The 15,371-nt window shown below is 43.9% G+C and overlaps 2 protein-coding genes across 2 annotated transcripts in view; one reads left to right on the top strand and one right to left on the bottom strand.

The window, feature by feature from the left end:
• GrlHz (Gustatory receptor-like Holozoa) overlaps positions 1–719 on the bottom strand; it is a 29,726-nt gene extending 29,007 nt beyond the window's left edge. The window contains exon 1 of the mRNA XM_053787343.2: positions 606–719. The gene's annotated coding sequence lies outside the window, so the exon portion shown is untranslated. The remainder of the gene's footprint in view (positions 1–605) is intronic.
• A 6,855-nt stretch (positions 720–7,574) lies between these two features.
• Positions 7,575–15,371, top strand: part of LOC128696268 (polypeptide N-acetylgalactosaminyltransferase 1) — a 139,873-nt gene continuing 132,076 nt past the window's right edge. Inside the window, exon 1 of the mRNA XM_070084762.1 lies at positions 7,575–7,713. Within this exon, the coding sequence (XP_069940863.1) occupies positions 7,706–7,713 (8 nt within the window). The 5' untranslated portion in view covers positions 7,575–7,705. The remainder of the gene's footprint in view (positions 7,714–15,371) is intronic.

The following is a 15,371-nucleotide window of genomic DNA, read 5'->3' as shown; positions in this document are numbered from 1 at the left end:
AATTATGAGGATCAATAATAATAATAATACCTTTATTTCTACAAGTACATGTACAAGGTATACAGGCCTAGCTGACATCAATGACATACTAGAACATCTAGGATTCAAGGTTGAATCCTAGATGGGGCAAAATGAGTGCAAGCATACAACACTTGCTATCCATGCTATAACATGCCTGTAATACCTGGAAATACCTGGAGAGAGTTCCTAAACCCATAGGGCTGTATAATCCTACGGGTTTAGCGCTTCCCCTTGATTATAATAATAACAAACTCATAGGGCTCATACAGCAGCTGGGGGAATAAGAGACAATCAAATTCGATCCTAGGGAGGTCAGATCCCATTCCTTGGATCAAAAGCCGTTCACTTGAGTCAAGGCACCTACCTTGAGGGGTGCTGCCACTGTCGTCTAGCAACAGATAAATAAGGGAGGACCTAACAGAAATAACCTACACTACTCTGCTTCCTCTTCCACTCATCCATAGTGCCAGGATCCCAGCCTGACCCTAGTCTAGCACCGCTCACTTTACAACATAGACACAGACTTTCACTATAACACAGACAATGTGAAAAACAGAGCTCAATACAGTAACAGTTATCCCTACCTAGGTCATAGTCCTACTGGAGGGGGTCACAACAGTAATTATCAGCAACAGGTAAACAGTAGCTCCATCAGGTTTGTTTACACAGGAGAGGGTAGGGGGGAGGGGAAGGGGGAGCCAGACGCCACTATGGCGGGCGAGTCACACCAACTTACTGCCGCATTACATTTAATAATATAATAAAAATATCTTTGTTTACTACAAGTACAGGTACAAGGTATAAAGTCCTAGCTGACATCAATGACATACTACTATATAGAAAGTCCCTTGTTATGCAGAGCATTTCGGGCAAATTAGGTCAGTTTTGTCCCAGGATGCGACCCACACCAGTCCACTAACACCAAGGAACCCATTTTACTGATGGGTGAACATAGACAACTGGTATTAGGAAACCCGTCCGATGTTTCCACCCCTTCGCCGGGAATCGAACCCGGACTCTCACAGAGTGATGCTTTAAGAATAAACACAGATTAGTTTTTTTAATTGACAATAACCTTGAAGGTACACATCAGTTATCTGTTATGGGTACAAACATATATTTTATGTAGACTGACCTATGATAATACAATAAAGCCAATGTGATCGGTCCATAAAATTTGCATGTAATCACAGTGGGACTCATTTTTACCACTCATCTATGTGCTCACTTTCATGTGGTTGCAGGGATCGAGTCTTAGCTCTTAAACCAGTGGTGGGCGCCCGGTGGCCTGGTGGCTAAAGCTCTCGCTTCATACACGGAGGGCCAGGGTTCGATTCCCGACGTGTGGAAACATTTCGACGCGTTTCCTTACACATGTTGTCCTGTTCACCTAGCAGCAAGTAGGTACCTAGGTGTTAATCAACTGGTGTGGGTCGCATCCTGGGGGACAAGATTGAGGACCCCAATGGAAATAAGTTAGTCTCGTTTCACACACGGAGAGCCCTTTTGTACCTGTTCTTAAATTACGTATGAACTCTGCCTCGACCACTCCTTCGTCAAGGTCATCCCATTTCTTGAGTCATGTTGACGGCAGTGAAGGGACTTGAGCTAGAGTTCGTCACGGCCACGCTAGCTGGAGATTCGTCTGTAAAAACTTGCATTTGTGGTCACAGAGGTGCCTGTGCTAACTTTCCTATGGTGTAGAAATATACCTAGTTGGATGAATCTTATTGTGGCTAGCTGGTCTAGTGGCTAACGCGACGGGCTGGAGTTTTGAGACTATGACCGCGGGTTCAATCCCGGCCGGGGGTATGGTCATCCCATTTCCCGACAACCCTGCGACTGAAGAAATACTTCCTGACATCCCTGTGGCTCATCTGTGTCATTAACCTCCAGCTGTGCCCCCAAACACATGTTGCCCTCTCGAGCAACCTACTCATGTCCACTTTATCAATTTCGCTAAGCTTTTTGTATGTTTTTATCATGTCTCCCCTGATCTTTCCGATTCTCCTGGTTTTCTATAGTATAGAAATATACACTATAAAACATTGCACACACTTTAGGGCAACTTTACTGAATGCATTTCCATCTTGGGACTTTGGCCACTCCAAATTATGCAAGAGAACGAGGAAATACAGTTATAGTATATAGGTACTTAGTTTAATGTTTATTATGCACCCCATACCCATCCTGTGGGCGGTAGTCAAAATATTACAGAGGTACATAATGGGTCCAGGGACTGGGCCCCAAAGTTTGATAGCTGAGCAAGTTACGAAGGTAATGAACTCCTGGTAGATCTGGTCACAATCATGACAAGTTACAAAGGTATTTACAGATTACAGAGGTACATAATGGGTCCAGGGACTGGGCCCAAAAGTTTTGATAAATGAACAAGGTACAAAGGTAATGAACTCACAAGTTACAAAGGTAATGAATCATGTAAGTAAATTTACTTACGTTAATACATGGCTATATATAGTGGAGAACAAAAGTCATAGATGATGGTCAGGTGAAAGCATAAGGTCATCTAATCGCAATGTTATGTGGCAACCTTGAGTAAGTATGTAGCAGAATGATGTGTTCTAGAGTTGTGGAGATGTAGTGGAAGCCAGCCCTCTGTTCAAGGCTGTTAAAAGTAGCAGCTATTGTCGGGTTCTTCTTAGATCATTTCTACATTATTTCGGTATATGAAATGGCTCTCTTTAGTCCTTTGTACGATGCAAGTGTTGCTGGTATCATCTTAGTTACAAGTATATTTGTGTTCTTGAACACGTGTGGAAAGATTCCAGTCAGTTTCTCCTGAAAAGATCTTGTTGTGTATCTTACATGGTATGGTGTATATCGTAATGATCACTCTCTTCCTGGTGAGGTCTTTGATGGAAGATTTGACCATACCTGCTATGAGTTATTGTCCTGCGCTTACACTCTTCTGTTAAGTAGGGAGGGAAGTGTAAGCACGTGAAGCTCTGAGTAATGTACTGGTATTCTTCTTCTAGGAACTTGGGACCGGAGATATGGACAGCTCTAAGGAAATACTCAATGATCACGCATCTTTTGGTACGAGTGCCATGGTATGAGTAGCATGAAGAAATGAAAACGAAGGCAAACTATCATTTTTTAATGTACCATTTATGCAGATCCCCAATTACAAGCTACAGGAATCACACAAATAAAGATGACCACACTCATTTCTGTTCACCCCACAACACTCGCACCTAAAGAGTCCGTGTCTCCAGTCTCGGGTTCCAATAGAATTCCAATACATTACTCAGGCTTTCTCACGCTTACACTTCCCTCCTAACTTTATTCAGGGTTACGAGCTTATATGTGCTCCTCTCCAATGTTTATCTTGTTGCATCATTTCCCCCCACATGGTATGGTGAATCCTTTTGCTTCACTGTTGCGTGTATCGTAGAAATCTCACTTTCTGATGAGGTCAATGATGGAAGATATGGCCGCGGCAGAAATGCTGATGTTATTTCTCAAAATGGCCTGCGTAATACTGCTGTGAAATTTTGTCAAGAGCAGACATGTATATAGTGATAAAAGGGATATTCACATGAGAAGGTTCACTAACCATACCACGGGCGGGATTTGAACCCGCGGTCAGAGAGTCTCAAAACTCCAGACCGTCGCGTTAGCCACTGGACCAGCTAGCCACAATAAGATTCGTCCAACTTGGTATATTTCTACACCATAGGAAGGTTAGCATAGACAGCACTGTGACCACAAATGCAAGTTTTTTTTTTTTTACAGACGAATCTCCAGCTAGCGTGGCCGTGACGAACTCTAGCTCAAGTCCAGTGGCTAACGCGACGGTCTTGAGTTTTGAGACTCTCTGACCGCGGGTTCAAATCCCGCCCGTGGTATAGTTTGTTTGCAATCGTGTCATTACTATTTCGTGAGTCATGTTGACGGCATTCAGGGGACTTGAGCTAGAGTTCGTCACGGCCACGCTAGCTGGAGATTCGTCTGTAAAAACTTGCATTTGTGGTCACAGTGGTGCCTATGCTAACCTTCCTATGGTGTAGAAAAATACCTAGTTGGATGAATCTTATTGTGGCTAGCTGGTCCAGTGGCTAACGCGACGGTCTGGAGTTTTGAGACTGACCGCGGGTTCAAATCCCGCCCGTGGTATGGTTTGTTTTCAATCGTGTCATTACGATTTCGTGAGTCAAGGTTCACTACATGTGAACGAATCATTGTTTCTCTAGTTATAAAGGGTCCTCTGTTTTCTCGAGTCTTTTTATCACTACCTGTCGACTGTTGCCACAATTTCACAAGAATATTGTGAACGTCTTTTTGAGAAGTAACATCGGCATTTCTGCTATGGCCACATCTTCCGTCAAAGACCTCACCAGGAAGAAAGATTGTTGATATACGCAAGTGAAACAGGAGTATACATCATACTATGTGGGGAAATGCATCAAGAGCTTCAGAGCAAAAGCTCAAAAGAATCTTTTCACACGTACACAAGAACACAAATATGCTTGTAACCTTGAATAAAGTAGGGAAGTAAGTGTAAGATTGTGAAGGCCTGTGTATTGTATTGAGATTCTTCTCTTATGAACCCTGAGTCTGGAGACACTTCCTGGGCAGGTGTCTGGAGACCTACCAAGAACATCATTAACTCAGACAAGACACTACCCAACGAAGCTATGCGGCACTCCCTAAGAACTGTCAAGTATATCTCCAATACTCTCTATAACACCAGATTACAAGGAGCCACCACGGCCTCCACTATGATAAAAAAAAAACCATACCACTCCTAGGATGTGACAATATATATTGTGACAAAATATGCGTAGCCGAAACATCAAGAGACCTCTAGAAATGTATTTCCGAACACTAATACACTAGCACAACTGACGACTTGAATAATGCCTGTGTTTCAACCATTTTTATTAATTAAACAACCGTTTGATTAATAAAAATGGCGCACTACTCATTATCAAGAGGACATCCAGACGCAGAATCTTAGAATTACCTCTTGTCAGTTGTTGAGTTTCTTGCCAAGACTCTAAACTTCTAGACAATTACAATGGTCTGCAAACCTCACATCACGCCAGTCATAACGATCTCACACCACTACAATCACTATCATAATGACATGATCGTCTCATACCACTACAGTGACATGACCATCTCATACCACTACAGTGACGTGATCATCTCACACCACTACAGTGACATGACCATCTACTACCACTACAGTGACATGACCATCTCATACCACTGAAATGACACAACCCCCTCACATTACTGCCATAACATGACCACCTCATACTACTACAATAATATGACCACTTCGCACCACTGCAATGACCTCCATACCACATACCTCACCTCAGTGTGCTTCCCTACATATTCTCAGCCCATTATGTGGATAAAAAGTCGTCAATAATATATTCTGTTGTCTCCTTTATCATCGTGTCAATGTTGTATACCCTTTTTCTTACTGTAATACCATACTATTGTATGATACTGACCTACATAATAAAATCTGTAAATCATAGGAACTAACCAAAGATATCCCCAGATGGACACCATGCCCAGTCCTTCTAGGGTAGGGTAGGTGCCTGAGCCCGAGCCTTTAGCTCATAAGACTGTCATTCCCATTTGCCCCCTTGGGGCGGGGATGGCAGACCAGAGAGGCCTAGCTTGTGGCTAGGCCTGGGGATAGTTGGTCCCAAAGATGAGGAGGTACTTGTGCCTCCTCCCATGGGAGACTTAGGTCTCAGACACTCCCTAAAGAGGGAGCCAAGGCCGGGCCACCACTTGGAAAAGGCCCGGGCCGGGAGAATACCGGCTAATCTTTAATAATAATAATAATAATAGATATCCCCAGAAAATCATTTGTTCTAACCAAGTAAATGGGTAACCTCATGGACACAGCTGGCACTTAATATTAAACTGATTTAATTTGTATATTTTAGTAAAAACGTAATTAACTTCATCAGGTATACGGTTGGTTGTTAACTGGGTTCACAGTCTTAACAAACGAGGGTCAGTAAGGCTGTATATCATCTGTACACCACTACTCAGGAATACATTAAGCCTAGATATGGGTTTATTGGATAAAATAATCTCTGCGTACATATATATATAATATATATATATATATAATATATATATATATATATATATATATATATATATATATATATATATATATATATATATATATATATATATATATATATATATATGCAATAAGATCACAGTAAACAGGTGATTTCAAAATATGCAAAACAACCACTCTGAAAGAATAGAGAAATTCCAAGCGCTTTCGTGACTACTCACATTATCAAGTAACTAAGTTCATAGTTCCTTGATAATGTGAGTAGTCACGAAAGCGCTTGGAATTTCTCTTTTCTTTCAGAGTGCATATATATATATATATATATATATATATATATATATATATGTATATATATATATATATATATGTCGTGCCGAATAGGCAGAATTTGCGATCTTGGCTTAAATAGCAACGCTCATCTTGCCATATAGGACAAGTGAAAATTTGTGTATGCAATAATTTCGTCAAAATCATTCTGAACCTAACGAAAAAAATATATTTCACTGTGTTTGTTTAGTATTAAATTATTGTAAACAAATCTAAAATATATTTAGTTGGGTTAGGCTAAAATAAATTGTTCTTGTTATAATAAGGTTAGGTAAGTTTTCTAAATTCCTTTTGGTGCAAAATTATAAATTTTTACATCAACATTAATGAAAAAAATATATCTTTAAACGTATATGAGAAAATTTTAGAAAGGACTTAATTTTAAATGAGTTCTTGCTAACTGACCAGTTTTACATATTCGGCACAACATTATATATATATATATATATATATATATATATATATATATATATATATATATATATATATATATATATATATATATATATATATATATATATATATATATATATATATATACTGAGACATATACCCCTCCACTTGTAAATGAACGATTTCTCCAGTGAATATACATCAAGAATTATATGCACATCTGGATATTTACAAAGCGTTCATGTATACGGTATTCTAGGGATACTTCATACTCAGGACCTGAATGATACAATATGTCTGGAGTTCTCTTATTCACGGCATTTTGTCCAGGACGTAACTTCTACCGAGTCTTGAGTTTCTAGCACAGCATTTTCCTGGATACGACAAACAGTAGTCGGCTGACACTCAGTTATCTACTTTCCAGCTCCCACAAGTTTGATGATCTTCTGTATCTGGTTGATTTAAAGATCCATTTCCCGTTCTCTTTAAACACCTGTTGATTATCGTTGCTACCTGCTAGTGGTGTGTGGCATCTGGTACTGCCTTGCACACACTTTTCAAAATACTCAATTATCAAACAAACTGCTGAAACTCGTAGGTGTACTGATCAACATGAAGCATATACGACATTAAATCATATATATATTAAGTAAATTCCTCATGAAATGTGAGGAAATGAAGTATATTCATCCTACCGCTGGCGGTGCAGCTGCCACACACAGTGCTGGGCTTCATCATCAGTACACTTTCACTGTTCAGAGGGAGTGGTGTGCTAGACACGCTCCCGGCGCCTGTGTCACATTGATTATCATTTTTACATCCCTTGTGAGAAGCATGCGGGGGCGAAGGTGACCCCCTCTTCTGGGACTTGATCATCTAATTATGCTCAGGTGAGTTCAGCTTCAGGAGACGCAGGGACAGGTAAGTCTCCTTGAGATAATGACAAGGAGGATCGAGCCCCCTTACCTGAGTAACAGGAATGTTCAAGGCTCCAGAATTTATTATAATAATTCCAGCATTTATTTATCTCTGAATATATTTTCGACCTCGAAAGAATTTAAATCCTTTAAGGGTATTGTTAAGTTTAAACCTATCGACTGCACGAGGGTCATTAAGAATACATCTCCTGTACACAACAATCAGGAATTCTTGAATCTTTCACCCTTGATGCGGGCGCAAGGCTCTTGATCGAGAGAAGTGGAGTTAATTTCTTTGGCTAAGACTTGATTACCTCCCATTCCCCAAGAGCTGCCGGATTCAGGGTTTAGCGTTCCTCAACGAATGTACGTTACTTGAATCCTCACAATAGTGAATACACTCTCATTGTATATATTCTGAGAGATAGAAAGCATTCTGTGTCTATACCCTGAAATATATATAGACCTCTTTGAGTATATACCCTAAGATCTCTTTGAAAGAGGTACCTTGATGCGGGTGAGGGCTCTTGATCTAAGGAAATGGCCACCCTCCCGTTAGCTCGAACAGGATTACCTCAGAATAAATATGAAATAGAATTGGAAACTACATCGCCAACACTCCTTTAGTGGGGACAGGAGCTGGGGTTCATCCGACACATACTCAGATTAGGAATTACTAATTGGAAATTATACATTTGAGTGCATACACACACACACAACTGGGAATACTTCGCTAGTAATGGTAACGTTAAGTAGCCGCAGCTGCAGCAGCAGGATCAGCACTCAGGAAGACTGACGCAGCTGCAGCAACAAGATCAGCAGTCAGGAAGACTGACGCAGCTGCAGCAACAAGATCAGCACTCAGGAAGACTGACGCAGCTGCAGCAACAAGATCAGCACTCAGGAAGACTGACGCAGCTGCAGCAGCATGATCAGCACTCAGCAAGATTGACCCAGCTGCAGTAAGAAGATCAGCACTAAGCAAGACTGACGCAGCTGCAGTAAGAAGATCAGCACTAAGCAAGACTGACGCAGCTGCAGTAAAAAGATCAGCACTAAGCAAGACTGACGCAGCTGCAGCAGCATGATCAGCACTCAGCAAGACTGACGCAGCCGCAGCAAGAAGATCAGCACTCAGCAAGACTGATGCAGCCGCAGCAAGAAGATCAGCACTCAGCAAGACTGACCCAGCTGCAGCAGCATGATCAGCACTCAGCAAGACTGACGCAGCTGCAGCAACAAGATCAGCACTCAGCAAGACTGACGCAGCTGCAGTAAGAAGATCAGCACTCAGCAAGACTGACCCAGCTGCAATAAGAAGATCAGCACTCAGCAAGACTGACGCAGCTGCAGTAAGAAGATCAGCACTCAGCAAGACTGACCCAGCTGCAATAAGAAGATCAGCACTCAGCAAGACTGACGCAGCTGCAGCAACAAGATCAGCACTCAGCAAGACTGACGCAGCTGCAGCAGCAGGATCAGCACTCAGCAAGATTGACCCAGCTGCAGTAAGAAGATCAGCACTCAGCAAGACTGACGCAGCTGCAGCAACAAGATCAGCACTCAGCAAGACTGACGCAGCTGCAGCAACAAGATCAGCACTCAGCAAGACTGACGCAGCTGCAGCAACAAGATCAGCGCTCAGGAAGACTGACGCAGCTGCAGCAATAAGATCAGCACTCAGGAAGACTGACGCAGCTGCAGCAACAAGATCAGCGCTCAGCAAGACTGACGCAGCTGCAGCAACAAGATCAGCACTCAGCAAGACTGACGCAGCTGCAGCAGCATGATCAGCACTCAGCAAGATTGACCCAGCTGCAGTAAGAAGATCAGCACTCAGCAAGACTGACCCAGCTGCAATAAGAAGATCAGCACTCAGCAAGACTGACGCAGCTGCAGCAGCATGATCAGCACTCAGCAAGATTGACCCAGCTGCAGTAAGAAGATCAGCACTCAGCAAGACTGACGCAGCTGCAATAAGAAGATCAGCACTCAGCAAGACTGACGCAGCTGCAGCAACAAGATCAGCACTCAGCAAGACTGACGCAGCTGCAGCAGCATGATCAGCACTCAGCAAGACTGACGCAGCTGCAGCAACAAGATCAGCACTCAGCAAGACTGACGCAGCTGCAGCAGCATGATCAGCACTCAGCAAGACTGACGCAGCTGCAGCAACAAGATCAGCACTCAGCAAGACTGACGCAGCTGCAGCAACAAGATCAGCACTCAGCAAGACTGACGCAGCTGCAGCAGCATGATCAGCACTCAGCAAGATTGACCCAGCTGCAGTAAGAAGATCAGCACTCAGCAAGACTGACGCAGCTGCAGTAAGAAGATCAGCACTCAGCAAGACTGACGCAGCTGCAGCAACAAGATCAGCACTCAGCAAGACTGACGCAGCTGCAGCAGCAGGATCAGCACTCAGCAAGACTGACGCAGCTGCAGCAACAAGATCAGCACTCAGCAAGACTGACGCAGCTGCAGCAACAAGATCAGCACTCAGCAAGACTGACGCAGCTGCAGCAACAAGATCAGCGCTCAGGAAGACTGACGCAGCTGCAGCAACAAGATCAGCGCTCAGGAAGACTGACGCAGCTGCAGCAACAAGATCAGCACTCAGCAAGACTGACGCAGCTGCAGCAACAAGATCAGCGCTCAGCAAGACTGACGCAGCTGCAGCAACAAGATCAGCACTCAGCAAGACTGACGCAGCTGCAGCAGCATGATCAGCACTCAGCAAGACTGACAGCAGCATGATCAGCACTCAGCAAGACTGACGCAGCTCAGCAACAAGATCAGCACTCAGGAAGACTGACGCAGCTGCAGCAACAAGATCAGATCAGCAAGACAGCAGCTGCAGCAGCATGATCAGCACTCAGTAAGACTGACGCAGCTGCAGCAACAAGATCAGCACTCAGCAAGACTGACGCAGCTGCAGCAGCATGATCAGCACTCAGTAAGACTGACGCAGCTGCAGCAATAAGATCAGCACTCAGCAAGACTGACGCAGCTGCAGCAGCATGATCAGCACCCAGGAAGACTGACGCAGTTGCAACAGCATGATCAGCACTCAGCAAGACTGACGCAGCTGCAGCAACAAGATCAGCACTCAGCTTTAATGTAAAACAGAAAAAGCTTTTCGGAGTAAATGGGAAGCTCTCACAAGCCTCCAGATAAATGTAGGTGAGCGAGCACGCACACACACACACACACACACACACACACACACACACACACACACACACACACACACACACACACACACACACACACACACACACACACACACACACGCACACACACAAGAAAGTGAAAGGACTTCTTTCATCAATTATAAATGTAATCAGGGATTTCTATCCTAAAGAACTTCGGGAAGGTTTTTTTTTTACAAAAGCTTCATTCACGAAGGACTCGGAGAAGCTCTATGAGTGGAAGGCAAAATGCCGATAGATATGGTAATTCAAAGATACATCAAAGCCAGAGTTAATTACACAATTTCGCTCAGGGGTAAAGGATGTTGTACCAGGATATTTACTGAGTGGATGTTTTGGTGGTGAGAACCTGTTTTTGCTATTATAGTTGAGCCTTTCTCCAGGTTATAAAATACCCGAGAGCAGCTGAACCTACGTAGACAGATGTCTACACGTAACCTGTACCTTCCAGCCTGTGGGAAGTACCAGTCATCAATCCGTCCCCCAGCCTTCGGGAAGTACCAGTCATCAATTCGTCCCCCAGCCTTCGGGAAGTACCAGTCATCAATCCGTCCACCCAGACTGTGAGAGTTACCGGTCACGAATCCGTCCCCCAGACTGTGGGAGTTACCGGTCGCGAATCCGTCCCCCAGCCTATGTTAAGAACAATTCGCCAGTCTGTTCTTCCAGACTGTGGGAAGTACCAGTCATTAATCAGCTCCCCAGGCTGTGGGAAGTACCAGTCGTCAATCCGTCCCCCAAACTGTGGGAGTTACCGGTCACGAATCCGTCCCTGAGACTGTGGAGTACCAGTCATCAATCCGTCCTCCCCTCTTCGGGAAGTACAAGTCGCCAATCTGTTCCAGGTATGAAATAGCCTATTACCTGGAGTTTACCTGGAGAGAGTTCCGGGGGTCAACGCCCCCGCGGCCCGGTCTGTGACCAGGCCTCCTGGTGGATCAGAGCCTGATCAACCAGGCTGTTACTGCTGGCTGCACGCAAACCAACGTACGAGCCACAGCCCGGCTGATCAGGAACCGACTTTAGGTGCTTGTCCAGTGCCAGCTTGAAGACTGCCAAGGGTCTGTTGGTTATCCCCCTTATGTATGCTGGGAGGCAGTTGAATAGTCTCGGGCCCCTGACACTTATTGTATGGTCTCTTAACGTGCTAGTGACACCCCTGCTTTTCATTGGGGGGATGTTGCATCGTCTGCCAAGTCTTTTGCTTTCGTAGCGAGTGATTTTCGTGTGCAAGTTCGGTACTAGTCCCTCTAGGATTTTCCAGGTGTATATAATCATGTATCTCTCCCGCCTGCGTTCCAGGGAATACAGGTTCAGGAACCTCAAGCGCTCCCAGTAATTGAGGTGTTTTATCTCCGTTATGCGCGCCGTGAAGGTTCTCTGTACATTTTCTAGGTCAGCAATTTCACCTGCCTTGAAAGGTGCTGTTAGTGTGCAGCAATATTCCAGCCTAGATAGAACAAGTGACCTGAAGAGTGTCATCATGGGCTTGGCATCCCTCGTTTTGAAGGTTCTCATTATCCATCCTGTCATTTTTCTAGCAGATGCGATCGATACAATGTTATGGTCCTTGAAGGTGAGATCCTCCGACATGATCACTCCCAGGTCTTTGACGTTGGTGTTTCGCTCTATTTTGTGGCCAGAATTTGTTTTGTACTCTGATGAAGATTTAATTTCCTCGTGTTTACCATATCTGAGTAATTGAAATTTCTGCAGCCCACTGAAAGATTTGGTTGATGTCCGCCTGGAGCCTTGCAGTGACTGCAATGGAAGACACTGTCATGCAGATTCGGGTGTCATCTGCAAAGGAAGACACGGTGCTGTGGCTGACATCCTTGTCTATGTCAGATATGAGGATGAGGAACAAGATGGGAGCGAGTACTGTGCCTTGTGGAACAGAGCTTTTCACCGTGCCTGCCTCGGACTTTACTCTGTTGACTACTACTCTCTGTGTTCTGTTAGTGAGGAAATTATAGATCCATCGACCGACTTTTCCTGTTATTCCTTTAGTACGCATTTTGTGCGCTATTACGCCATGGTCACACTTGTCGAAGGCTTTTGCAAAGTCTGTATATATTACATCTGCATTTTTTTTGTCTTCTAGTGCATCTAGGACCTTGTCGTAGTGATCCAATAGTTGAGACAGACAGGAGCGACCTGTTCTAAACCCATGTTGCCCTGGGTTGTGTAACTCATGGGTTTCTAGATGGGTAGTGATCTTGCTTCTTAGGACTCTTTCAAAGATTTTTATGATATGGGATGTTAGTGCTATCGGTCTGTAGTTCTTTGCTGTTGCTTTACTGCCCCCTTTGTGGAGTGGGGCTATGTCTGTTGTTTTTAGTAACTGTGGGACGACCCCCGTGTCCATGCTCCCTCTCCATAGGATGGTAAAGGCTCGTGATAGGGACTTCTTGCAGTTCTTGATGAACACGGAGTTCCATGAGTCTGGCCCTGGGGCAAAGTGCATGGGAATGTCATTTATCGCCTGTTCGAAGTCATTTGGCGTCAGGATAACATCAGATAGGCTTGTGTTAACCAAATTCTGTGGCTCTCCCATAAAAAATTAATTTTGATCTTCGACTCTCAGTCTGGTTAGTGGCTTGCTAAAAACTGAGTCATATTGGGACTTGAGTAGCTCACTCATTTCCTTGCTGTCATCTGTGTAGGACCCATCTTGTTCAAGTAAGGGCCCAATACTGGACGTTGTTCTCGACTTTGATTTGGCATAGGAGAAGAAATACTTTGGGTTTCTTTCGATTTCATTTGTGGCTTTTAGTTCTTTCCGCGATTCCTGACTCCTATAAGATTCCTTTAGCTTAAGTTCGATGTTTGCTATTTCTCTGACCAGTGTCTCCCTATGCATTTCAGATAGATTGACCTCTTTTAGCCGCTCTGTTATTCTTTTCCGTCGCCTGTAAAGAGAGCGCCTGTCTCTTTCTATTTTACATCTACTCCTCCTTTTTCTTAGAGGAATAAGTCTTGTGCATACATCGAGTGCCACCAAGTTAATCTGTTCTAGGCATAAGTTGGGGTCTGTGTTGCTTAGTATATCTTCCCAGCTTATATCGGTTAGGACTTGGTTTACTTGGTCCCACTTTATGTTTTTGTTATTGAAGTTGAATTTGGTGAATGCTCCCTCGTGACTAATCTCATTTTGTCGGTCTGGGGCTCTGCGCATACATGTCTGAACCTCAATTATGTTGTGATCTGAGTATATTGTTTTTGATATGGTGACATTTCTTATCAGATCATCATTGTTAGTGAAGATGAGGTCTAGTGTATTCTCCATTCTAGTAGGCTCTATTATTTGCTGGTTTAAATTGAATTTTGTGCAGAGATTTAAAAGCTCGTATGAGTGTGAGTTTTCATCAGAGCTGCCTCCTGGTGTTATTACTGCAACAATATTATTTGCTATATTCCTCCATTTTAGGTGCCTTAAGTTGAAATCCCCCAGGAGCAAGATGTTGGGTGCAGGAGCTGGAAGATTTTCCAGACAGTGGTCAATTTTTAACAGCTGTTCCTGGAATTGCTGGGATGTTGCATCCGGAGGCTTGTAGACTACCACAATGACTAGGTTTTGGTTCTCGACCTTTACTGCTAAAACTTCCACTACATCATTTGAGGCATTAAGCAGTTCTGTGCAAACAAGTGACTCTGCAATGTACAGGCCAACCCCCCCCCCCCCCTTTTGCCTGTTCACTCTGTCACATCTGTATAGGTTGTAACCTGGGATCCATATTTCGTTGTCTAAGTGATCCTTTATGTGGGTCTCCGTGAAAGCCGCGAACATTGCCTTTGCCTCTGCAAGCAGTCCACGGATGAAAGGTATTTTGTTTGTTGCTGGCTTTAGACCCTGTATATTTGCAAAGAAGAATGTCATCGGACTGGTGGTATTGTTGGTACTGGGGGGGGGGATTTTTTTTCCGGCATTAGTATCTGTATCTGTTGGTTTGGAGTGGAGGCCATCGACTGTGGTTCCACTCCAGGAATGACTGGATTTGGTGTACAATTTCTGCCATTTCCTGCCAGTTTTTTTTCCTTCCCCCACATCGGTGGCTGGACCTTGACGTACTGACATTCAACCCGCCTACACACCACAAGCTGGGGCATCTGTGGGTGGTTGGAGGACAATAAAAACCTCAACTTCGAGCAAGACATTGTACAATGAAAGCTCTCTCTGTTATGAGCACCGAAGTGGCTCAGTTCTGAGGCTGCTGTCTAAAATTCCTTCCTGAGTGTTAGTTAGTTAGTTTAATATGTTTATTATGCACCCCATACCCATCCTGTGGGCGGTAGTCAAAAGATTACAGAGGTACATAATTGGTCCAGGGACTGGACTCCAAAGTTTTGATAGCTGAGCAAGTTACAGAGGTAATGAACTCACAATTTACAAAGGTAATGAACTGTGTGTTAGATGTT

The sequence above is a fragment of the Cherax quadricarinatus genome, chromosome 14, assembly GCF_038502225.1.
Source record: "Cherax quadricarinatus isolate ZL_2023a chromosome 14, ASM3850222v1, whole genome shotgun sequence".
Taxonomy (NCBI): Eukaryota; Metazoa; Arthropoda; class Malacostraca; order Decapoda; family Parastacidae; genus Cherax; species Cherax quadricarinatus.
The sequence above is the reverse complement of the archived record's forward strand: the minus strand, read 5'-3'. Positions and strand labels throughout refer to the sequence as shown.